Source organism: Pipistrellus kuhlii, unplaced genomic scaffold (assembly GCF_014108245.1).
Source record: "Pipistrellus kuhlii isolate mPipKuh1 unplaced genomic scaffold, mPipKuh1.p scaffold_m20_p_10, whole genome shotgun sequence".
Lineage (NCBI taxonomy): Eukaryota > Metazoa > Chordata > Mammalia > Chiroptera > Vespertilionidae > Pipistrellus > Pipistrellus kuhlii.
The window spans coordinates 39,839,633-39,866,524 of record NW_023425405.1 but is presented as its reverse complement, the minus strand read 5'-3'; the positions used below and the strand labels follow the sequence as shown (position 1 = coordinate 39,866,524).

At 38.0% G+C, this 26,892-nt stretch overlaps 1 protein-coding gene across 3 annotated transcripts in view; it reads left to right on the top strand.

Moving 5' to 3' along the window:
• The window catches only part of CDK14 (cyclin dependent kinase 14), a 485,190-nt gene that overhangs the window by 274,324 nt on the left and 183,974 nt on the right, over positions 1-26,892 (top strand). For all 3 annotated transcript variants that reach the window (XM_036429493.2, XM_036429494.2, XM_045578458.1), the window contains 2 exons: positions 2,135-2,255; positions 23,951-24,044. In XM_036429493.2, coding sequence (XP_036285386.1) covers positions 2,135-2,255; positions 23,951-24,044 — 215 coding nt within the window. The remainder of the gene's footprint in view (positions 1-2,134; positions 2,256-23,950; positions 24,045-26,892) is intronic.

The window sequence follows — 26,892 nt, the reverse complement described above, 5'->3', positions numbered from 1 at the left end:
TGAGAAGAATGTAACATTCTTCAATATATAACTTTACCCACAAATTATTTTAAGAAACTGTCTTAACACATTGAAGAGTTAGATATGGAAAACTCATTTTCACTGTTAATTTGAAAAGTTTTGTGACCCTCATGAGTGGAATTTGGGCAGTCCTTGACCTAAACATGTGGGAAGGAGGAAAGTAATGTAGACAAAGCCTTTTCTATTTATATTTTCCAGATATTTTTAACCAGTTTTATAAACTTAAAGTCACAGTGAACATAATTGACTTGAAATCACATATAATCATTTAGATTTATACTATTTCTAAGTTATTTTGAGGTCATGTTCTCCCTTTAAAAGTGAAAAATATCATAATTTTCTATAACTAGTGTGGTCTTCCAAGCTGTCAAGGAAAATCTCAGATATTTTCATTCTCCTATCCCTCTGGCATCGCTTTCTGTCAACAGGGCCTCAGAAAAGCCAAGGGAATCCAGCCTGGATGTTTTTAGCTTCCCATTAGACTTGACAACAGCATATGGAACCAGTCAGAACCTATTTCAGAACTTGTGCTTAGCTCTTTGGTCTCCGTATAGAAACATGCCCATTTGAGGAACTAAACATTTTGATGGCATTACTAGATTCTGGATACACTACCACCCTGATTGTCCTGTCTGGTGTTCAGCTTTGCCTGAATTGAGGGAAGAAAGGTGAAAGAGCTTAAGAAGTACAAATTGCCTGTTATGAAAATAGTCAGGGGGCTGTAAACTACAGCATTGGGAATATGGTCAATAATATTGTAATAACTATGTATGGTGTCAGATGGGTACTTGACTTACCGGAGTGATCACTTCGTAAGGTATATGAATGTCTAATCACTATAATTTAAAAGGAAAAAGAAAAGAAGTAGAAATCTGTTTTGGAAATCTGTTATCAAAAGTAGTTATTCTATTTATGTGCAAAAAAGTTGGAGACCACATATGTGTATGTATTTGTGTTTATAATCTGTCTATTAAACACATACCAATTTGTAATATGCCATTGGATTTTTAGAAAAACTGCACTGTAGAAAAATTGAGTTACTATAACATATATCATAGTTGAATTAATTAGAAATTCTTTGTCTCACCATCTGTCCTATTAATTTTAATGTTTTCATAGACTATACTAAAGGGACTACCAAGTGTTTAATAAATAGGGAAAAAGTCATGTTTCTAAGTACTACATAAAAATTAAAATAAGCAGAACAAGGCAATGAATTTGTTCTGGTAGAATATTATTAAAATTTTATATGTGCTTTGAGCATCACAGTGATAAATAATACTTTACCCTTGTCATTAATTAACATACCCAGATAGAACCCTATCACATAGATTATTTTTTCTTTTAAGACAGAAAATTCTAGATTTTGTGATTTTTAGAGGAATCATAGTCATTGTAGAAAGTTTGGAAAAATGCATTTCCTGTCATTCTTTGTTGTGAGGTCAAAGTGCATGTGCATTATCACTTAACATATTATTGTGACCATTTTTTCAGTTTTAAAAAATTCTTAGAAAACACTTTAATTTTTTGAACTATTCCCTTATTTTTTATTTATTTAGTTTTCAAATGATCTTCCTTGAATAAGTAGTGCCTAGCAAGTGCTTGACAGGACTTGAAACCTAGAGAAGTTTGGGAAATCTCCTTTGAGAAAACTGTCACACTGTCTTCTTTCAGATTCACAATACACAGTAGGACAATTAAAGGCACTGAGAAATCTCATGTACGGAATACTGTTTAATTTCTTCACCCATTTTTCTCAAAATTATTTCACCTTGGAAGCCTTTCCAATAACACTATTTATAGCTCTAAGAACTCGAGCTCCATGGAACATTCTTTGGAAGATTTCTCAGCTTCTGTGTAATGTCTAATCATTGATGGATCATTTGTTTACTCTCCTGGGGTTTTATTAGAGTCATGATGTTTTATTAGGGATATGAATGATTTACAAGCATGTGTTTGAAACAAGTCGGCCTTTCTTGTAACCTTGACACTAAATTCACGACTCTGTATTGCAGTGTCATGTTTGACCTTTTAAAACCGTTAACATTTACACTTAAGTTCCCTTGTCCTATGAATGCCTATTAAACTTCTTTATGTTTCATGTCACCCGCAGGTCTTGCAAGAGCAAAATCGGTCCCCAGCCACACGTACTCCAATGAAGTGGTTACCTTATGGTACCGACCTCCAGATGTCCTCCTGGGCTCAACAGAGTATTCTACCTGCCTTGACATGTGGTGAGAAACGGGAGCTTTTCTCTAGCTAATCTGTCGCTGGTGCTTGGTCTGGGTCAAGCCTAGATAAACATCCCAGCAGTTTGAATGAAGATTAATGGTGGAGGAGTGTTTGCCGGTGTGTGGCAGTGATACTAGATTTTTAAAAAACACGACTGGGAATATTTCTTCATCAGAGCCCGCCTTGCAGATGGGGCCAAGTAATCCTCTTGATGGACAGGGGCAGAGACTTTTCTAACTGTCAGTAGTTGCTGCAACCTTCGCAGCAGGGTTCAGGATCTGAAGGAAAATGAAAATGCTCTACCAGAAATATGAATTTAGAAGGAATTGGGGGGGCAGGTGGAGCATCTTTCTTTCTTTTTAAAAAAAAATATTTTTTATTGATTTTTTTACAGAGAGGAAAGGAGAGGGATAGAGAGTTAGAAACATTGATAAGAGAGAAATATTGATCAGCTTCCTCCTGCACACCCCCTACTGGGGATGTGCCTGCAACCAAGGAACATGCCCTTGACTAGAATTGAACCTGGGACCCTTCAGTTCATAGGCCAATGCTCTATCCACTGAGCCAAACCTCTTATAACAGGAGCCTCTTTCTTAAAGAGACACACAGACTTCTGGCCTGGTCCACTATTTATTTACTTGAATACACATTTTCCCTTTAGCAATGCATTCAGGCATGTCAAAGGTAAAGTTTGGTAAACAGTAAAAGGATTATCAGGTTAGGGAATTGTCTTGAGCCACCACTATCTCAACAGGAATAGTAATCGGACTTTTGGTGCTTAGCTTTAGCCCTGATAACACCCAAGGCCCTAGGTCTTCAGCTTTCCTTGGTGACAGTATTGGCAAGCTGTGGCTTCCCGCAAGTAGTCAGTGATTTTTCTCCTAAAGGTCTTAATTTGTGGCTTTGCTTTATTACAAGGTTGTATATCTGTATCTCCAAACCACAGTATGGTTGGAAGTAGTAGCTAGCATGTTTAAATTCACAACAAAGCTCAGATAGGTGGTCTGAAGGTTTTGGTGTAACTGCCAGGCATTAAATTTGGTGCACTATAGTGCTGGAAACTGTTGCCACTAATTATCCAAAATGAAATAAAATTACTCTGTTAAAGGGTCGCAACACATTTAATTTCAATAGAGTCTCAATCTCACATGATGGTTTAGCAAAATTTAAGTACCTAGCATTATTGGAGGCTCAGAGACTCGTGAGGTTTAATGCCTGGTTATTATTTATAACAACATATGGGTTCCCAATCCATTGTGACCTGAATCAAATAAGGTAATAATTTTAGCTCAGAAAGGGTTTACTAGTGACTGTTGAAAATATCCTTTATTAATGGAAAAATCTCTTTTTAGACTCACAATTACATTTAAAGCAAAACATTTCCCATACCATGTGGTTACTTTACAGGAGGAATCATCTTCTAAGAATGACTGTGTCCCATATAGAGAATTCAGCTACATGTTCACATGATGTTTACGACCTCAATAAAACTTTAGCACGTGGTGTTTATCTTACTGCCATGTACTTACTTTGCAGCTCTGCCCTCGGTTATCTTGGCTTTTAGTTAATTAGGCTGTGATGAGGTCTGGCTTCTACCCTAATGTTTGGCATTCAAATATTTTCCGGTGAGAAAACAAGTTCCTTGTGATGTAGGGCACAGTGTAGATTTTCTTAATTTAGGTTCCAGCAAGCCCTCCGAGAATGGGATTTCGGGATGTTTGAAACCGCTGAGATTACCTACAGGATTTTGTGTACACATGGACCTATTTATTTTTAAGTCGTGTAGATCTGTAGCTTTCAATAGAGTTATAAAGGAATCTGGGTCATCAAACAGCCTACCATCTATTGCCATACATTTTTGTAATGCCTTATAATAAATCTAATACCATCATAATGCATGTTCCCAAACATGGAGCATCTATCATTGAGGAGCTGAGCTAATATATTTTTTCATCCCATCTCTGGCTTTTTTGTTTGTTTTGGACATTTTGTTACAGTTAGATTTTAACTTCCCCCTTCCCCTCCCAAGACTAGGCAGGGACAATAGATATTTTGATCATTGGTTGTAATAGAGTAAAAAATTGGAAATAAAGGACAAAGAACTCATCAGATATCAATTACCAACTTTCTAATTTCCTTTCTCCCTCTTGAGAGTAGGCTATGCAAGTAATCACTGCTTAATATTCTTGAATTACGGAGTGGTTTTCTCCATTTTTTAAATATGGAAATTGTGGGTTGCCTTTCAGTGAGGTCAGTTAAGGACTCCTCTAATAGAACATAATTTGGAAATATTTGTGGCTCGGGGCAGTTTTGTCTTAGTACTTGGCAGTTCAGTTAAGACTACCCTCATAAACGGAAGAAGCTGTTTTTTATACACTATTGGCTAATTTTCCCCAAACCTTTAAAAGTGTTGTTTCAAGTACAAAGAGCCACATAGATTGTGACTTGCCGTTATGTCTGTTTCTGATCATTGGCATTTCATTTCCAGGCTTTGCCTCCCCCTGCTCCCCCCCACACACACACACACACATTTTTTCTTCTGTGTGTCCATTCTCTTAAGGAGGAAGGCTTGGGCATTTTCTGCCCATTTACTTTAACCAGAGACATAATGAAGTATAAGAATAAGACTTCTACTTAAAGTGGAAGGGAGGAAAACATACAAAATAGTAGACCTGGGAAGGGTGGCTCATTTGGTTGGATCATCCGCTGCTATATCAAGAAGGTTGCAGGTTCAGTTCCCGGTCAGGGCCTGTGCCTAGGTTGCCAGTTTGGTTCCTGGTCCAGGTGTGCATAGGAGGCATTCAATCGCTGCTTCTCTCTCTCTCTTTTTTTCTCTCTGCCCTTCTCTCCCTCCTTTCCCTCTAAAATAAATAAACATACCCTCAGGTGAGTATTAAAAAAACAAAACAGTAGACCCCCCAAATACCTTTGGCCTGCATGCAACCATTATCATTGGCAAAATCAGATAGTCCATGTTTTATGGTTAAGCTTCTTGGCATAACTCTGGATGATGTCTGTCCCTGCCTGTCATGCTGAATTTGATTTCATTCCAAGCCATTTTCTGACAGCCATTTTGTTATTATCCTGTACATCAGGTATTTTTTCAGTTAGGGAGAAGTCCACAGGGTGCCGGGTTTTGCATAATAAATGAGACTGATGCTGGGTGTGTGAAGACCTGGATATGGGACCATAATTGAGCCATGGCGCAGGTGCACCAAGAAGTGCAAATATTAACCCAAGGACAATAGCAGGGAGGCAGGTGGCAGTTGTTCCAGGCTATTTTTACAGTTCATTACCATCCTGGGGCAGGAGGGAGAACTAAAACCTAACGATCCCTACACGGTGTTACGTTTTCCAGTTTTCTGTTTAAATAACCACCGGCGATAAAATATTAATGAAGACACATTGGCATTACGTGGGCAGCAGGTGATGGGAATCAGAGCTATCCCTGTTATGACTTGCTGCTCTGGGTCTCCAGCCCCATGGTGGGTGTGAGCATCCCTTGGGATTTGAGTACTCAGCAAGACAGACCATTTTTGATACCTTGTCTCCCCTCTGTGAATCAAATTAAGCAGAGGAATCAAATTGGACATAGTCTCGTGCCTAACTTCTCTTAATTCTTGGATTTTATAACTCTTTGGAAGTTAAAGTGTAGGAAATCATCTAAGCTTCTAAACCAAAGAGGCTTACCAAGTGCTGAGAACCCCATTAACAGAAGTGCAGATGTGAAAGCAGCTTATGCCTGTAGTTAGTTCCTCCCTCGTCAGAGCTCTGGTCTAGCTGTGGAGGTCATTGCTCTCCATTAGCTGTGTAGTCTTCATGGAAGCACATACGTAAGTTTAGAGTGGCATTTATTTCCTAAAGCAGAAGATCAGTTGGGATTATTTTAAGGGATTGATTTTTAGCATAATGTGACTAAGCTATCGGTAGCTGATAAATAATTATCTCATCACGGATACAGTCCTTTTGGGGGTGGCCACACTATATAATAGCACTACCGTATGGTTTCAATGACAGTGCTCCCCAACATGGAGTGTGAAGAATGATAGCGTGTCAGTCTCTTCCTTTCATCATCTGTTTAAAAGCTAATTAACATATTAACTATGCTTGTCAAAATGTGGGGCAAATCATTTATAAATAAGCCTGTCAAATGTAATGAGATTGCATATTAAATCACTCCTCTCTCTATTACATCTCTGATTTAAGATTAAAATTAATTTATTTAACGTTGTAGCAGCTGGGTGGTTAGAAAAAAAATTTCCATATCCATCTTGATATATAGAAAAATGTCTGCATCAAAACTGATTTTGCATATATCAGAAGAGAAATTGTCTATTCATTGAGTATTATAAGGCCATTTAGCATTACTTTTTATTAAATAAGCCTAATCACCATACATTTTGGCAACATACAGAGTTGCTGTCATTCTTAATGATCTCTCTTGAACCCAGGAAATTTATATAATAAAATAAGGTTTTTTGAGGACTTGGATTTGTTTACCAGTATTTTAAGAGAGAGAAATCATAGATAAATTCTACTCTAACCCCCATCCTGAAAATAAATTTATTCTATATGAAACCCTGTCTTGAGAAATTGAGTAACAATAGTAATTGAGTCTTAACAAGAGTAACAATAATAGATACTTTTATTGAACACAGACGTGTTCTAAGCTCTTATAAATTTTAATTACTTAACTATTGTACCATAATACAGTGGAAGAAAGCAAAACCCAGGAAGAGTAAATAGGACATTAAGGTCATACATATAGCGAGCAGAGGCAACATTCAAGGGCTAACACACTCCAAGCCCTTTCCTTTCCAACATATTACATAATCTCTTAAGATGATTTATAAGCAGTTGGGCTCTCTTTTGTTAGTAAAGTTATTCCAAAACACGATACAGTGAAATTCCTATTTTGTACTTTAAATTATGCTCTGAGTCATGCTGAATCCTTTGTGCTTCAAATAAAGGTTGTGGCTTTCTCTCTCACTCCACAGCCTTGAGAACTGACTTTATCCCCTTACTTTAATATTCTGTATTATATGTTGGAGTGATGGTCAATTTGCATATTTCCTCTTTATTAGATAGGATTTTGAGTAGCTACCAAAGTGCTGAATTTAGCAATGGCTTTGGAGTGTTGAAGGGACCCAGTCCTATTTTTCTGTTAAAAGGCTAAAATGATTATGGTTTTTACATCTCATGTTGTCTATTAATGTGTGTTTGTGTGATGGAGAGTGTATGTGTGTTTTCGGTGGATGTGTTTGGTCATTTTTTAGTGATAAGTTAGCTGAATAATAATATATAAAATGAGACATTATATGTAGTCTTCACTACTAAATATTTTTTAAAAAAATAAAAATTCTCTTATTTTTACCGAAGTTGGCAAAGTATTGGAACCCACAAATTGTTTTTCTGGGTGATGTTTAAATACCCGATCACAATGACTAGATTTCATGATGTTAATATAATCCATAGTGTACTCAGCTGCTTCACTGGTTTATGAAACTAGCAAGAGATGGTTAAATGTGAAATTCTTTAAGAAGCATAAGACTCCACAAATGTTGACAATGGTGTTCTTATTAGTTCTTAGTATATCAGCCAAGCAAAATTTATTGCATTTTTATTGGAGTGTAGGCATACCTCAGAAATATTGCAGGTTTAGTTCCAAACCACCACAATAAAGCAAGATCACCCCTTACTGCACCCCCGCCAACCTAGTCGCCCCTCACTGCCCACCTGCCAGCCTGGTCACCCCCAACTGCCCCCCCCCCCTGCTGGCCTAGTTGCCCCTCACTGCTCCCATATGCCAGCCAGGCCACCCCTCACTGTCCATCCTGCTGGCCTGGTTGCCACCAACTCCCTCCCCCGTCTTCCCCCCTGCTGGCCTGGTCGCCCCACTCAGCTTGTTTGGTCGTCTGTTCAGTTGTTGTGGTTGTGATGGCCCTTGGCGCATGTTCTCTCTCTCTCTCTCTCTCTCTCTCTCTCTCTCTCTCTCTCTCTCTCTCTCTCTCTCTCTCCATATATATATATATATATATATGATTTTAAACATTATCTAAAGATGTTATGATAGATAAAGGATTAATTTTCTTTCATCAACCATCCCTGATTTCATCTCATGCTCCCAATATAGAGTCTATATCACATTTTGAAACATTGGTATGTAAATATTCCGGATTAAGTTAAGTAGTATTCATGATATGTATTCTTTTTTGTATAATCTGTGTTCTTCCTGGATTTTATAATTGTCTCTGATTTGTATTAGTTTAGTTATCTTTGTTCTTATTCTTTATTATTTATAGATATGAAGGATATGTCAATTCAGTGTGACAGAAACTTCCAAATGCTCAAACACATCAGCAAATCTATCAACCCCTTTTAATTTTTTTTTACATCTCCCTTTCTCAGCCTTTTCATTAGAGCTTTTCTCTCTCAGCTCTCTGATGTTTTGCTAAATTTAGCAAGAACATCTGTTGTTTTGGGATTTCTATTTGCCCCTCTTCTGTGGTTGTTGGTCCTAAGTTGGTTATTCTCCGTTTCTCTTCAAATCTGTTCTCTACCCTCTTCTGCCCTGCCCTGTGTCCTGGTTAACTAGCCCCTAAGGAATATATCCTCCAAGCTGTCTTGGCTACAATTCCAATTGGATTTAGGCAATGGACAAGTGAGAGGAGAGGGAGATGGAATATTCATTCCCAATTCTTCCCTACTTTAGTCCATATTTCTGGAAAGGGCTGACTACAACTTCTGTGCGAAAGTCCCTTTCCATGCTCTAGCTATCAGTAGATTTCAGTAACACTTGACCTTTTTCTTACTAGGGGGAATAATGGCTTTTAGGTCTGAGGCAGGCAATGGCTTTCTGCCGTTGCTAGCCTTTTAGGATGTTGATGTCTTTTTGGTTCCCACACACCCCTGGAAGTAGTCACTTCATTAGTCTGTTCTGGGTTGGATTTCCCCCTCCTTCCAGGCCTTTACTGATTATAGATTCCCTATTTCCTGGATTTCAGTCTTCCTTTAGTTTTATAAGAAAGTATGCATTAAAGATACAGTTTTCATGCCGAAACCGGTTTGGCTCAGACCGAAAGGTCCCAGGTTCTATTCCGGCAAGGGCATGTACATTGGTTGTGGGCACATCCCTGGTAGGGGGTGTGCAAGAGGCAGCTGGTCGATGTTTCTCTCTCATCGACGTTTCTAACTCTCTCTCCCTCTCCCTTCCTCTCTGTAAAAAATCAATAAAATATATATATTTTTAAAAAGATACAGTTTTCAAGTTCTTAGTTTTCTGAAAAGGTCTTTATTCTACTCCCACATGGGATTGATAAAGTTTCATTCTGAGTATGTCATTAGGCTTCGCTTCATTTCTTTGGAGCTCTAGTATTGCTGCTGAGAAGTCTGATTCCATTCTGATTCGCAGCCATTCGTGTGCCCCTCATACTTTCTCTCCGTAGAGGATTAGGTTCTTTTCTCTCTCCATGGTATTCTGAGATTTCATGATACTTTAGTAGGGGGAAGTGTGTATGTCTTTTTTCTGTTCGTGCTGGGTAGGTTCCCTTTGATATAAAGACATATATTTCAGTTCTTAGAAATTTTCTTGAATTTCTTTTTTAATTATTTCTTTCCTCCTATCTTTTCTGTCTTTCTTTTTTGGAAAATCTCTAATAGTTTGATATTTAAGCTTTCTTATTAATCCTCTGTTTTTAAAACCACCCCCCCCCACCACTTTTTATCTTCTAAACTTTTCATTCTTTTTTTTTTCAAAGTTGCTATATATATATATATATATATATATATACACACACACACATATATATGCTCTGCTTTCTTTTTCTCTGGTTTCTGTTGGGAGCTTTCCTAAACCGTGGGGTGCTGAGATCCTTGGCTGTCTACTTTATAAATGAGGCACTATGAGTCTTTGTGTTTAGAAGCACTGTTGCCTCCTCAGTTCATTCTATTTTGTTCAGAAGGAGCTGTACTCTTCATTGGGAGAGACTCAGATGTCCCTGCCTGAGGCCTTTGTTCTTCCTCAGGTGCTGCTTCCTGGCAGCTGACTTCCTCAAAGCAGGAGGGGGGAGGGGAGCTGATCTACACACAGATCAAGAAACAGATTTTTCACTTCATTTCCCTTCTCAGCTCTGCGTCTCACCCTGCTCTCACCCTTTATTCTCAATTTGAGGTCTTTTGGATTTAATTTATCCAGAGAATAAATACTCAGTGTCCTGCTGCTGGGTTGGGGTGAGAGATAGAGAAGACTATGGGTCAATTGCTGGTACAAACTCAACTGCCAGCCTATTTCCAGTTGTCTGATTTCACCTGCACACTTTCTAGAACCTGTGTGTCCAAGCCCTGGGCCTTTTTGAGTTTTTGTAGGTAAATACTCTGACTATATCTTGAAGGTGTAACTAACCTATAGTCTCCCGAGATCGCCACATTTTCATCCACATCTTCTGAAAAAAAGGGTATTTTCATTCTCATCTATATATTCTTGCTTAAAATTTTATTTCTTAACTGATGCTTTAGTCACTTTAGGGAGCAAGGGGGAGTTTATGTACATTTTACTACATGTCCTACTCTTATTGATAATTTAATATTTGAGGCTTTAACTATGGATCGTTGATTACTAAGGTGGTTGTCCTATGGAAATGTGTGCTTTTGCTTGGAAACAGAGTTGAACAGCAGATGCTGATGGATGGGAGCCACTCAAACAGCACAATGCAGGTAGGAGCCTCTTGACTGCCCACATCTTAGTGTGCTGGTGAAAATTTGTAATCCTCATCATTTAAGTGTTAGTGAAATAATGACATCTTATTTATGGGGAGAAAAAGCACAACTTGAAAAAAAAAAAAGCCACTTGCTTTCTAATGAGCTATGTGATGAAAGGGGATAGACTATGGAATGATAGTTCTTAAGAATTGATAGTAGGAAGTAAGTCTCTTGATCAATGGTATGTGCAAATCTAACATAAGCTTGCTATTAAAACTAGCAGAAGCAATTAGTGATACTCTTTCAACAAATATTCCAGCCAATATAAAGTCTCTAATCCAATGAAGGTGAAAAGGTAGGCTCTTAATTTATATGCACAGAAAAGATGGGATTGAATGGAAATGTGATTGGAGAGAAACCGAGAGCTTGGCTAACCATTGATTGTGTGACTGTAGTTTGTAGAGGGATTTCAGTGTCTACTTTATTGTCATCAGAGGAGGACAGTTAGGGGCTACCAGAATAGAAAGGGAGGGAAGTTAGGGGTGATCAGGCCAGCAGGGGAAGGCAGTTTGGGGTGACCAGGCCGGCAAGGGAAGGAAGTTAGGGGTGATCAGGTTGGCAAGGAAGGGCAGTTGGGAGCGACCAATCCTGCAAGGAACGACAGTTAGGGGTGACCAGCCTGGCAGGGGAGGGCAGTTAGGGGCAATTGGGCCAGCAAGGGATCAGTTAGGCGTCGATCAGGCTAGCAGGGGAGTGATTTGGGGGTGATCAGGCTGGCAGGCAGAAGTGATTAGGGGCAATCAGGCAGGCAGGCAGGCGAGCAATTGGGAGCTAGCAGTACTGGGTCGTTAGAGGGATGTCAGGTGGAATCTGGTCTAAACGGGCAGTTGGACATCCCTTGAGGGGTCCCAGATTGGAGATGTTACAGGCTGGGCTGAGGGACATCCCTCCTCCCCTGTGCATGAATTTTATGCACTAAGCCTCTAGTATTATATAATTGATAAACTTAGATATTTGTTTGGTTGCTTGTTTTGTAGTTTTACTCTTGAAATGTAGTATCCCTAGATGCCATTAAGAGGGAAAAGAAATAATACAATAATTGAAAAAGAATTAATATCAAACTTAACTAAAGTAAACTATGAGTGGTTAAGAAATAACCTGCTAAATTTCATTAAAAAATAAGCTTTTGCACAGTAAAAGAAACCATCAACAAAACAACAAGAAAGCCCCCTGCGTGGGAGAACATATTTGCCAATGTTATCTACCGATAAAGGTTTAATCACCAGCATTTACTGGGAGCTTATATAACTTAACAAAAGGAAGGTAAACAACCCAATCAAAAGACAGGCCTAAATAATAGATACTATTCAAAAGAAGACATAAGGAAGGCCTAGAGACATATGAAAGCATGCTCAAACTCACTAATTATCCAAGAGGGGTAATTAATTCCCTCCCTTTCTATCCTGGTAGCCCCAACAAAATGACAATGAGGTACCATCTCACACCTGTCAGAATGGCTGTCATCAACAAATCAGCAAACGACAAGTCCTGGTGAGGATGCCAAGAAAAAGGAACTCTCGTGCACTGGTGGTGGGAATGCAGACTGGTGCAGCCACAGTGGAGAACAGTATGGAGTTTCCTCAAAAAACTGAAAATGGAACTCCCATTTGACCCAATGACCTCACTTCTAGAAATATATCCCAAGAAACTAGAAGCACCAATCAAAAAGAACATATGCACCCCTATATTCATAGCAGCACAATTCACCATAGCTAAGATGTGGAAACAGCCTAAGTGCCGATCAGCAGACGAGTGGATTAAAAAACTGTGATACTTCTACACAATGGAATACTATGCTGCGGTAAAAAAGAAGGAATTCTTACCATTTGCAACAGCATGGATGGAACTGGAGAGCATTATGCTAAGCGAAATAAGCCAGTCAGAGAAAGATAAATACCACATGATCTCACTCATTTGTGGATTATAATGATGACCAACATAAACCGATGAACAAAAACAGACCCACAGACAGAGAAGCATCCATCAGATCATCAAACCTCAGAGTGCGTGCATTTAAGCCTAACCAATGGACATAGACAACAGGGGGTTGAGGGCATGAGTGTAGGGTGGGGACAAGGACACATATGTAATACCTTTATCAATAAGGAAAATAAATAAATAAATAAAACAAAACTTAATCATACTGTGTGATAGGCACTTACTAAATTACTAATGACATAATCTGTTTTCCTATTCACATGTGGGTTGTTTAATTTTTGCTATACAGCATTTTATGTTTCTCTGTATTTCCATGTGAGACAGATTCCAAGAATGAGATGTTTATATATAATTGTGTTTTACATAGAAACTTGGGAAGGATTTTGTATTCTTTCTCATCATGTAAAGGTTCTTCCTTGATTGATAGCTTTTCCATGCTTGCTTCTGAAACAGTATATTCCTGGTCTGATGTAAAGTCAACAAATTTAAAACTTTATCATATTTCACCCTAGGATAGTCAGTTATTTCAGAATTTAGTAACCAGTGAAATAAATTCATAATTTTTTAATTCTTTCATGGCCATTTTATAACACCATCCCCAAATTCTGAAAGTGCTTGCTAACTAGCTGGTTGGTGGTAGCAAAGAAAAGAAATACCTCTAGAGTCCCATGGCAGCCCCCTTTCCACACAGATCTCTTTGACACAATATGAATATCTTCATTCATTCATCCATCCATCCATCCATCCATCCATTCATCCATTCATTCATTCAACAAAACCTTACAGACTTTCCAGAGGGTCAGCCGTGAAAAGACCTCATCCCTATTCTCAGTCACCACTCACTATTGTCATTGCATCGCACAACTCCATGGAACATTATTCACTTGGTAGTCTATGCTCAATGTCTAGTCTATAATACATAGCCATATTCTAGGGCAAGCCTTTGAGAATACTTCAAAAAGCCCATAGACTCTGCCACCACCCTTTGCAAACCCCCCCCCCCCCAAAAAAAAAGGAAAATGAGGATTTACAATGGGAAGGCTTTTGCCTTCAGGTCTTCCATATATTTAATGAGATATCAGATGGTTGTTAAATATTTCACTGTTAATATTCTTTCAGCACTTATTCTCTTCATGGTATGTGAGATACGATTTCTCTAGAAAGATTGCTTGAATGTGTCATTTGCTTTGATCTTTAACATAATTACCCGTGAATAATTTTTTTCCTAATTCCCCACTAATGGAGGATTAATAACTTTTACAGGGAGAAATCTTATAATATGACTTCCTTGTTCTGCATCAGCTGTCATATAAACAGAAATTAAAGATGCACAAGGCTTATGAATGCTTTTTTCTTGTCCTGACTGGTCTTCAGTTATTCCTTGGAGAAGTGCTTTCTCTGGTAGCATTTTAAATGACTAATCAAACGGGACTTCTCTCTTCCTCTCTTGTTTCATAGTACAAGAAATAATACTTCTCTGCTATTGAATGCAGTACTTTGAGTTTTACATAGTTTACTTATAGTAGTCTTCAGTAAGGACCTTTCCTGTTTATATTTTTGTGTGTATGCGTGTGTGCCTAGTTTGTGGATATTCTTATTCTGAATATTCTCAGTTATGTATATAATCTGGGGCTATTATTTTAATACTTTATCACTAGGATCTTCATTATCTGAGGGAGCCTGTTTTGCATTTCCAAGAATTTTTAAACATAGACCACCATCTTGTTTTCAGTATAGCAGCAATGGTGATAGACTTCAGTTTTAAAGGTGGTTTTATTGCCTGCTCAGACCTAAATTTTGAGACTTGATTTGGTATTATCTTTATCCTTAACATTTATGTGACCAGGAACAAAAACAAATTTGCCATTTCTGTTTCTTCCTTTGTAATCTGACCAGATGAAGCTACTTGTTTGTCTTTGGGAAGCAGGGTGGCATAATGAAGGGCTCACAGTTTCAGGTTCTAGGACTGAAACGAAGACATTTAAATATGTAATACAGTGTCCTTAGGTGTAAAAGTCAAAACATTATCTTAGACATACTCTAAAAATTCCTCTATCTCTAAATTTTGCCATGTGGGTAAACTGTACTGCTGAACCAGAGGTTGCCATGGAGACTGCTGGAATTCTCAGAGTGACTTATAAATCAAATTAGGGTTTAGATATTTTGGTAATATTATTAAACTGTTTTTTTTTGTTTTTTTTTTTAGTGTTTCGTTTAATATGATATTAGTTCTATATCCAGCTTCTTTCTCTATTACAGTCTCTTGTATGTACTGTTCAGACTAGTTTATGCAATACATTCATTCATTTTTAAGATATTTATTGAACACCTATTTTGCCCCAGGCACTGGGTCAGGTCCTGGGGCTTACAGAGATGAAAAAGACCCATTCATGCCTTCAAGTCAGAGGGAAAGACTGTGATAAGCTATAACACAGGTATGCAGTTGCTACAGTGGTGGCTCAGAGGTGACAGTGATAAATTTATCCTTGGTGTATTGTTGAGGAGAGGTGGGGCAGGGGGGTCACAGAAGGTTTCACCAAGTGGCAATTACTTGAGCTGACTTGTCAAAGCCAGCTTTCCAGGTTGACAAAGCTGGGATTGAAGGCCATGCTGTGGATAAAATATTCCACCACAAGGTGAAATAGCTGAGGCTTGTGGATAGGAAAAAGGACATGGTTTAAGAAGCAGGTAGAGCCGAAACCGGTTTGGCTCAGTGGTAGAGCGTCGGCCTGTGGACTGAAAGGTCCCGGGTTCGATTCCAGTCAAGGGCATGTACATTGGTTGCGGGCACATTCCCGGTAGGGGGTGTGCAAGAGGCAGCTGGTCGATGTTTCTCTCTCATCGACGTTTCTAACTCTCTCTCCCTCTCCCTTCCTCTCTGTAAAAACATCAATAAAATATATATTTAAAAAAAAAAGAAGAAGCAGGTAGAGAAGAAGGAAGGAAGGGAGGGAAATGGTTAGAGACCATAAGGGAGGGATTTTTAGAGATAGGATATGACAACTTCATGACTGAATGAAGGGAAAGGCAAGGGTTTTGGATGATTCTTGTGTTTCTGGCTTAAGTAGCTAGACCAAAATGCAAAAATACAGGCTTGCCACTTGATTAAAATAATAATGATGAAGATTATGATAATAATAATAAATATATACAAATATTACATATACACATAAATATATATGTACTAAAATATATGTATACTAAAACATGCATATTAGATAGATAGATGATAGATAGATAAGAAGTATATTAAAATGTGTGAGCGAGAATTACCATTGTAACATAGGAAGCGTTAATGCTGGTTAGTACTTTAAGATGGTTGGATTCTTGAGTCCTCTCAGAAGTCTTATTTCAGTTGTCAACACTGGTACCTACTCCCAAGTCAGCAACTGGCCACTCTCGGCCTTGGCCTTATTGAACTACATTAGCTGCCTGGCCTTCATTCTTTGCTTTTATTTAATTTTTTGTTCTGATATGTTTAACTTGTAAATATCTTCTTGGAGAAATAATTTTGTCTCACTATTTGAAAAATAAATCTTAGAGTTTCCCATTATATAACAAATCTAATCTTTTGAGGTGAATGTTTTTTGAGATGGGCTTTTACCCACAGTTTGGTTTGCTTTGGTTTGGTTTTCATTCCTTGAGAACTAAGCACTCCAGAGAAGTATTTGACTAAGATATATTGTGCCTATCTGAGCCTAATGGAGCGCTAACCACAGTAAATGATGAGTGACAGTTTAATCAATTCAGTCCCTTCAGTAGTCACCAAGGGCATGTGGAATGTAATTTTTTTAATCTTTCACTTTTCAAATTCTGCAAATGCCAACTTGAAAAGATCACATCTGTTATATGTAATACATTTTCTTATAAGTTATAGCAAAAAAATATGTTTTTTTTTGTTTTTTTTTAATTTTGATCTTTTAGAATCTAACATCCTAGGGAACAAAACCATGGCCTATCTTACAAATATATACATTTCCACAGAAAGAAGTGAGATAAATTAATGGCAGTCTTGAAACATCAAATCACACTAGCTTTAATTGCATGCTGGCTTATTTCAGTGAAGCATGGCTAAATAAAATTACCTATTAGGTTAATTAACGAGAAACCTTTCTGAGTTACTATTGTATTCCTGTGTGTGCAGTTCAGGTTGGCTTTAGCATTTAATCTAATTATTTCACTAGTCTACTCTCTTTGTTATTCCTTTGACTGGAGCCTAAATCTATATTCAGAGAAGTAATCCAAGTTATAAAACCTCTTTCAAAACAGAGTTACCTAGATTCCTCTCAATTCTTGCTTTTGGGTTTCTGGTCTTGCAACCAGCAGAGCGAACATTGCTTAGAGGCTTGTTAGATATGCGAGATCTCATCTCATCATTCAGAACCCTCCTTCTAACCAGACCCCACGTAATGGGCAGTGAACCCTCATTCTAACCAGACTCCGTGTGATGGGTAGCCGCATGAAAGAGTGACAATAGCTGCTTCAGGAGCTTTTCTACCCCCCCCCCCCCTTTCCCCCTCAAGATGAGCACAAAGGCTTTGTGGGAATTTCTGGATCCAGCCTAATGTTGAAAGAGAGGAAGGCAAAACCTGCAGCAAGGCCTGTTCTGTTCATCTGTCCTCCTGTCAGAAGCAGCTTGACACTCTCTTCATCTGCAGCCCTCTTTACGATTCTCTGAACTTGAGTAGAGGCCTTGTACATTTCAGTTAGGCAAGCTGTAATGAGAAGGGGCAGACAGGTCTCTCCCATGGTGAGAGTGGGAGCCGGCTGGCTCATGTCCTCTTTGTACAAACTCAAATGCACAGTCTGTCCTGTGTCATGATCGGGCTCTGTGGTGCAAGGGTAACACTTGAGAGTGAAACTGTTCCTCTCTGCCCTCAGGAATCTCAAGCCTTTGTAAATAAATGAATGAAATCAGATGCTAAAATGTAGGAGAGTTTTGTGGTTTTTGTTTGTTTATTTGTTTTTGGAGATTTTAATTGGAAGCATATTTTAAAATATTAAAGTCTTAGAAAGAAATAAAAATAAAAAATAAAAAATATTTAAGTCTTACCAAACTGTTGCCCTGAGAATTAGGGAAGAAGAAAATACTATTTTTTGAAGACCAAAATAAGATTAATGTAATTTAGATAAATAATAATCTCTCTGGCCCCAGACAGTTTGACTCAGTGGATTTGATTCCAGTCAAGGGTATGTACCTTGGTTGCAGGATTCTCCCCTGCCCAGGCCCTAGTCAGGGCTCATGCAGGAGGCAACCAATCGATGTGTTTCTCTCACACTGATGTTTCTCTGTCTTTCCCTTTCTCTAAAAATCAATGGAAAATATATCCTCAGGTGAGGATTAAATAATAATAATAATCTCTTGGTCCTATTTTATGCTTCATGTGGGATAATCATTTTTTGGCTTAATTAGCATCTTGTAATAGTAATGTCATTATGAGAAAACTAGAGGCTCGGTGCACGAAATTTGTGCATGGGGTGGGGGGTGGGGGGGGGGAACCAAGGGGATCCTCTTGGCCTGGCCTACATCCTCTAGCACTCCAGGACCACTCAAGGGTTGTAGGGTCTAAACCAGCAGTCGGACATCCCTCTCACAATCCAGGACGCTGCATGCCCCAGTGACCATACTTTTCATACAGGTGAAAGGCATCTTGCTATTGTATGGATTTTTTGGCCCTGATTATAGAAAGTAGTACATAACATGATTCTTCTGAGGCAGTAGTACTATTTTCCCCAATCTTATGGGTGGAAAAACTGAAGCAGAGAGAAGTTAAGTAATTGTCTTTGTCACATAGTTATAAGTGTCAGAATCAGGGCTGACCACAAAATGTGCAAGCTAGAGTCCATGCAGGTCATCGCTGCATCATTCTGTTTTGTTTTGTTTTTTTGGTTTGTTTTTTTCAGTGTTTGAGTAGCCTTGCCAGGTTTTACTTTTAAAATCTAAGAGACTGTCCCAATATATAGGGTAGGGTCACTAGGCCTGTCCAGCAATCAGAGGCATCTGTGGGGTACCTGCCTTAGCTGGTGGCCTGTTGCTACCTGCTGACAGGCCCTGCCCTCCTTCCTCCCTGCCCCCCCATTGCCGCTGGTCACCTCCCTTTTGGGGGGCAGACACTCACCACAGATATTTTACATGCTAGCCTGCAGGTCTAGATGGCTCATGTTGCTTTTAAAGAAAAACTTCATCAAAATGCATAGGGGTTCTTTTTTTCTCATATGGGGAAAACTTAAAATGCTGGCTCTTCTACTTAAATGACTCATTTTATATACTGTCCCAAGGAAATGCTGTCCTTCATTTTGCCTTTTGTAAAAAATAAACTTTTGAATTTAGAATAGTTTTATACTTAAAGAAAACTTGCACACCAGAGAGAGTTTCTATATACTTCTTACCTGGTTTCCTCTGTTCTTCATATCTTACCTGTGGTACATTTGTCCCAACTAAGGAACCCACGATAGCACATTGCTGTTAACTTTTTTATTTTTATTTTACTGTTGTTTTTCCCCCTAATTTCCTTTTTCTGTTTTAAGACCCTATTCAGGATGCCACATTATATGTAAGTAGTCCTGTGTCCTTAGCCTCCTATGGTTATGGTAGTTTTTCAGATTGTCCTTGCTTTTCATGACCTTGATAGTTTTGAGGAGCCCTATTCAGGTATTTTATAGAACTTCCCTTAATTTGTATTCACCTAATGTTTGGGGGAGGAAGTCTGCAGAGTTGAAGTGACCCCATCACATTCTGTCAAAGGCACGTGCCATCCACATGACCTATCACTGATGACAGTAGCCTTGTTCACATGGTCAAGGTACTGTTCACCAGTTTTCTCCATTGCAAGGTGACTATCCACACTCATCCCTTCTTCCATACAAGTTGAGTCCCTGAGTTCAGCTCTCACTTGGTAGTTGAGAAAGGGAGAGTGGAAGGAGTATTGCACTGCTTTTGATCAATTCATTCATTCACCAACTATTTTTGAGCCCTTACTATATGCCTGACACTTCCCTGTGCCTTCTATTCCTTGAAGACAAGCTGATGACCTTGTTCCTTGTCTTCTGAGTCTTTCATCTAGAGGAGACACACTCCCAAAAAGCAGAGAGAAGCTAACATCCTTTAAGTGATGTGAAGAAAACAAACTAGGCAAAGAAAGGTGAGGCATGGGGTCTGAGCAGCAAGAGGAACCTGCCTTACATATGATGGTTAAGAAGGTCATTTCTCGATGGAGCCATCTGAGCTAATCTCTGAATATCAAGGAGCAATTGTCCATGCCCGTAATGAGGGGAAATGCACTCTGGGCAGAGGGAAAAACTCAAGCACAGTGCTGACATGAGAAGGAGTGTTGGGTGTTTTAGGAGGGACAGCAAAGCAGCATGGCTGGAGAAGAGGAAGTCCTGTGGATAAAAGATGTGACAGAAATTGGAGAGCATGTGGGGCCTTCACTCTCTTCTGCCTTCACTCTTGGTTTTAAAGAAGAAAAAACTCAAGACATCTAAAAGTCTGATTACTCTGTAGATTAAAGTTTTTATGACTTCTTTTTTTATTTGTTTTCTCATTCTAAATTCACTTTCTTTTTTTTAAATTTTATTGATTTTAGAGAGGGGGGAGTGAGAGACTGACATCAATTTGTTGTTTCACATATTTACTTACCATTTATTGGTTGCCTTCTTGTATGTGCCTTGACTGGGAATTGAACCTGCAACCTTGGCATATTGGAACAATGCTCTAACCCAGTGATCACCAATCTTTTGGACCTCAGTGACCACCAGTGGTCCATGGACCACCAGTTGGCGACCATTGCTCTAACCAACTGAACAACCTGGCCAGGACTTATAAATTCACTTTTGTAACCAATTTTTTACTCATAATTTTATATTTTTTGTCAAAATAAGAACTCCAAAACTATATGACCTTCAGACCTAAAAAATAATCCATCTCTACTCATAATTAAAATTATCAGTTCAGCCGAAACTGATTTGGCTGTGGATAGAGCGTTGGCCTGTGGACTGAGGGGTCCTGGGTTCGATTCCAGTCAAGGGCATGTACCTTGGTTGGGGGCACATCCCCAGTGGGGGGTGTGCAGGAGGCAGCTGATCGATGTATCTCTCTCATTGATGTTTCTAACTCTCTCCCTCTCTCTTCCTCTCTGTGAAAAATCAATAAAATATATTTTAAAATATATTAAAATTATCAATTCAACTTGTGATAAACTTTTTATACATATGTGACATAAATTAAATTTAGGAGTTTTGAATTCAAAAGAATTGAAAGATGAGTAATCATGCATGGATGCTTATATATTACCTTACCACGTAATTGATCCTAAAATAATAATTTAAACACGATGAATCCTGTGTGACCAGTAAGCTTTGTGACCAGTTCTTATTCTTGAAAAATGTAGACTAAAAGGCTGATAATTATGTAATTACTCAAGTTGTCAAAAGAAGTGACAAATTAAAGGAGACATGCTGAAATAAGTTTATATATCATAAGGATAGAACAAGTGTGGACAAATCTTTCTTAGTAAACTACTAAAGGTAGTCAGTCACCTTAATCCATCCAGATAGGAATCACAGGGCTAATTTCCTGTCGGAAGGAATAAATGGAAAGCAGGTAATAGTTTCTTCATATTAAATTGGAGACAGTAAGACAGCTCCTGTAATAAAGTAGTCTGTTATGTTAATATGTTTTATATTTCTACTTTTTAATTTTCTTGAGCTTCCTATCTCTTTCTTTTATATACCCTTTAAGTATAATTCTCTCAGCTTTATTAGTGTACCCTAAGGCATCTTTGAAAAATTATGTACTCAGAAATGTCCTTTAGAAATGAGAATTCCAGGCCCTCCATTAGCTGAGCAGATAAGAGCCTACAGGTATGTTATATCATTACCTTCCAACCAAGTAGAACTACAGCATAGATTCGTCTTTTAATTGTTCTAAACATCATATTATGGAGATGATATAGACTAAACCCAAGTAATGGTAAAATCATTTCTGGAGGAGTCCTGACAGTGTAATGGTTACATCATCCAGCCTAGCAGGGTAGACAGCGGGGGTGGCTTGCCTTCTACTGAAGGTCTTTGCACTCAGAGTTGGAGCTTGTTGTGGGAAAGACTAAGGCCAAAAGGTGAGGAATAGCGGGCATGTTCTGAATATTTTTAAAAAGGTGTAGATAGCTATTTAAGATCCAATATAGTTTTTGTAAACTTAAATACAAAGGCAATAAAAATGTACTTTAGTAGTCTTAGAAACGAATTCATCAAGTAAAAATTTGTAAAGTCACCAAATTTAAATCTTACACCTAACTGGACATCTGAAACCTCAATATTTATAAGATTATCATTGCATTTTAATGTTTTAATAAAATAATTTTGGTTTCTATTTTGTCTCTCAAATCTTAAATGAAAAATGTTAGAATCAATCTGCCTAGAGCATTGATTTTTTGAAATTAATTCTTCTTGAATTATTTTTATATAAAGTAGCATTTGTTTTTATCATTTTGACTTTATATACGTTTGGTGTTTAATTTGGATAGAAAGTATGTGCTATATCAGAGAAGAGATTTCTGTAAATTACTTCTTTAATTCAAAACCCTGCTAATAATATACTTGTGATAGCAACTGGGGCAGCTATAGAGGATCGGACACAAGAGTTTGCTCACCCCTAATGGAAAAGGAGTGCAGCAATTAAAGAAGTACCCCAATGTGTTCATGATTTTATTAGGACACTGTCAGGAAACAAACTTGTTCAACATAGAGCCATTTAAAAATAAATAAATTAAATTAAATTAATATATATATATATATATTAATTATATATATATATATATATATATATATATATATATATCCTAGAGGATTGCTAGAAGGTAGAGATTTAGCACAAATACTGGAATACCTGAACATCCAGGCCTTAGGAAGGCAGGAACCAGGTCAATTCAGGGACTTCACCTCTAGGAAGGTGGCCATTCTTGCAAGTTCTCTGCCACTGATGGGACTTAACCCATCTACGCATGGCAGTTTATTTCTGTTCTGCTCCCAAGTGACTTGGTCTCCAAGGTCCCAGCAGCAGTATTTGATTGGCTCCCTGCCTGTACTATGGGCTGGTTGTTCCTGCTGCTTGGGTGCAAGCTGCTGCCTGCAGGGCAAGATCTCCTGATATCCTGCTGGACTGCCTTGCTAGAAGTGTGAGCAGGGCAGGCTAGCTAGGAGAAGAAGTGGACCATAGTAGATGTTCAATATATATTGAGTAAGAGCTCCAAAAATAAACTCATAAAGAAAGCTATTCTGTTTGCTGTAATGTTAGTGGAAGGCTTCGTGGAAGAGTTGGCATTTACATCACAGTATAGAAACTGGACTGGATCCCCGTGTCAAGAGCAAGTAGATGAAGAAGTGGGGAGTTTGTAGGTAGAACAGCAGTTTGAGACGAGTTGTATAGAGTTATGCTTGACTCATGGGCGGATCATTCTGGCTTAGAGATACTCAGTGTAGTTGCCTTAAATTGCTTGAGCAGCCTGAGTCAATGACTGATTGAAACAGAATCCTTGGGGTTTGTGTTCAGATCAGTTGCAGTATTGTAAAGTTTCCAAGATATGATGCAAAGGTGTTTGGGCCCTGGATAGCTAGAGAGAAAACTACATTATGAATTTGTGAAATAAGGTTGGAAAAGAATATTAGAACAGGCTTTGGTGGCTTCTATATCCGGGTAAGGGTTTCTGGACTGCATCGTGTAAGTAAGGTGGAGCCACCAAGTTTTTTATTTTATTGGTTTCCACTGTTTTCTGAGCCCAGTATAGTTGCATCTATTTTAAATTTCTTTCAGGGCAGTAGACAAGAGGGGGGAAGGAAAATTATGGGATCCAGGTGTGTGTGTGTGTCACAGTCATTGGTACCTACTAAGAAAGTTATTTATTCGTTGTTTTTCCTCTGTCAGAGTAGGTATTCTAACTCCAGATTTATTTTTCTAAGCAGAATATATCAAAGTCTTTGTAATAATTGTTTCTCCTTTCTTTAGGGGAGTTGGTTGCATCTTTGTTGAAATGATCCAAGGAGTCGCTGCTTTTCCAGGAATGAAAGACATTCAGGATCAACTTGAACGCATATTTCTGGTAAGTTCTTCATGGAATGCTCTTGATAAAAATTGGTTTCTAATTCACCCCTTGGTGGTAGTAAAAAATAATTTTAAACAAATTTATTGGTTGTCCCATTTAATTCTAACATATTTTTTTGACTTTTGAAAAAGTAAGAAATTAGTTAATAATTATGTTTTTTACGCTACTGCGTGTTAATACTCTGTCAAAATGGTAAGAAAGGGCAGGCCATCAGAGGCAAAATAGAATAGGGGTAAAAATGAGAGCTCTGATGAGAAATTGTGAATAATTTATATAGATATCCCCCCTTCTTAACTCACTCACATCTTCATTTACTTAATTAAATGTGGACTTTGATGAGTAACTTTTTCCCATAAGTGGACCATAGAAAGAGAGTGAGGGGAGAAATGGAGAAACCAGGCAAACATACCTTAGCCAGGTCTTCAAGGTTGTCATCATCAAAGAGAAGTCATGTTGGTAGTATGTACCTTTGGTACAATGTGTTGAGAACCACACTTCACGTCTGTGATCTTTCTACAAAATCATGACCACAGTCTAATCATGAAAAACAGATCATGCAAACCCAAACTGAGGGACATTCTACACAATACCTGACTAGTACTCTTCAAAATTGTCAAGGTCATAAAAAACAAGGATAGTCTGAGAAATTCTCACAGCCCAGAGGAGGCTACATAGGCATGACAACTTGATGTGATGTGGTTTTTGGGATGGAATCCTGGAACAGAAAAACATCATTAGTGAAAAAACTAGTGAAATCCAAGGAGAGTGTGAAGTTTAGTTAATATCAACCAACGTGTGTTTCTCAGTTATGACAAATATGTTCCATTGTAATGTCAGATTTTAACCACATGGCAAACTGGCAAGGGGTCTACAGGAACTCTCTGTACTATTGTTTTGTATCTTTCATAAAACTATTCTAAAATTTAAAATGTTTAAAATTCTAAAATATGAAAAAAACACACCATGAAATGTGTCCTAGAGCCATATTATCTGGGTTTAATCACCTACTCTCTTACCTTGAACAAGGACTTAGCTCTCTGAGCTTCCATTTTTCCCCTGGGGGAAATGAAGGATAATGGTAACACCTACCTCATAAGTTTGAGGAATAATTGACTTAATATGCAGAAAGTGCTTTTGGAACTATGCCTGACACATAGTAAATACCCTGTTAATTTTCTGTCTGGAAGACCTATCCATTGATGTCAATGGGTTGTTGAAGTCCTCTCCTGTGACTGTATTGCTGCAGTCCACTCTAAGTGGACTCTCACTCTAAGTCCATCAGTATTTGCTTTATATATTTGGGTACTTCTGTGTTGGGTGTATAAATGTTTACAAGGGTTATAGGCTCTTATTGGATTGATTACTTTATCATAATGTAATGTCCTTCTTTGACTCCTACTATAGCCTTTGTTTTGAAATCTATTTTATCTAATACTAGAGGCCTGATGCACGAAATTTGTGCAAGGGGCTTGGCCCTTGCAGCCCCATCTTTATCCGGAAGGTCGTCCAGATAGTCATTCTGCTGTTCAGTCTAATTAGCATATTAGCTCTTTATTGTATAGGATAAGTGTTGCTACCTGAGCATTTTTTTTTCCTGTTTCCATTTTTATGAAATATTTTTCCATTCTTTTACTTTCAGTCTGTGTGTCTTTTGATCTGAAGTGGGTCTCTTCTAAACAGCATATGCAGAATGAGGCAAAAATAGGCTGACAGTTGTTTGCATTGAAAACAGTACAATAATAATTAATAAGATCAAAATAAATTCTGTTTCACATACTCACAACTGTAGATCTACTTTTGCCCAACCCTACATATGATACTTTTTTATAGCCACTTCTTTTCAATTCTGCTTATTATTTATTATCCATAAATTCCCACACAGAATAATAAAATATTGTTTTATGATTATAATAATAATGCATCTTTATAATGGAAGACTCCCTCAGTATCAAAAAGTATAAAACTTGAAAAATATAACCCTTTGTTCTACTATCCAGAGAAAATCACATTTAGCATTTTGATGTATATTTTCCATTTCTACACAGGTAAAGAAAATTGAATCATTCCTTGGGGACTGTTTTGTAACTTTTTATTTATTTAACAGAATATAATCAACATCTTTCATAGAAAAATAAATCTAGAAACTTATCATCATTGTTAATAACAGGAGTGTGTTTATTAATAATATATTGATGAGATATTATTTGCATAATTTGTTTGCAGTGATTAACTATTATGAAGTGCTGCCAGAAACATCCTTTGTACAGTTATCCTATTACTTAAAAATCATTAGAATTAAAAGTCCTTAACTCAATAAAATTTAATTTTCATATTCTTGTAATTTTCATACCCTTTAATCTAATCTAATGGAACACTTCTTTCTCCCTGTTTCCAAGAAAATCTCTTGCTGATTTCATTGAGATTGTATTGAGCCTGTAGATTATATTAGGAAGAAATGATATAAAATTGAGTTTTCCCAATTAAGAATAAATTATATTCCTTTATTCATAGTTTATGGCTCTTGACAAAAATATGCAATTTTATAAACATTTTTCTTTTGTTTTATCTACTCCATTCTTTATTTTCATTCAATTATTTTAAAGTAGAGGCCCAGTGCATGGAATTCATGCACAGTAGGGAGTGGGGAGGAGAGTCCTTCAGCCCAGCCTGCACCCTCTCCAATCTGGGATCCTTCTCGCAATCTGGAACCATTGGCTTTTAACCGCTCACCTGCCTGCCTGCCTGATGGCCCTAACTGCTTTCCCCTGCTGGCTTGATTCCCCTAACTGCTATCCCCTCTTTGCCTGATTCCTCTAACTGCCTACCTGCCCTCCCTGCTGGCCTG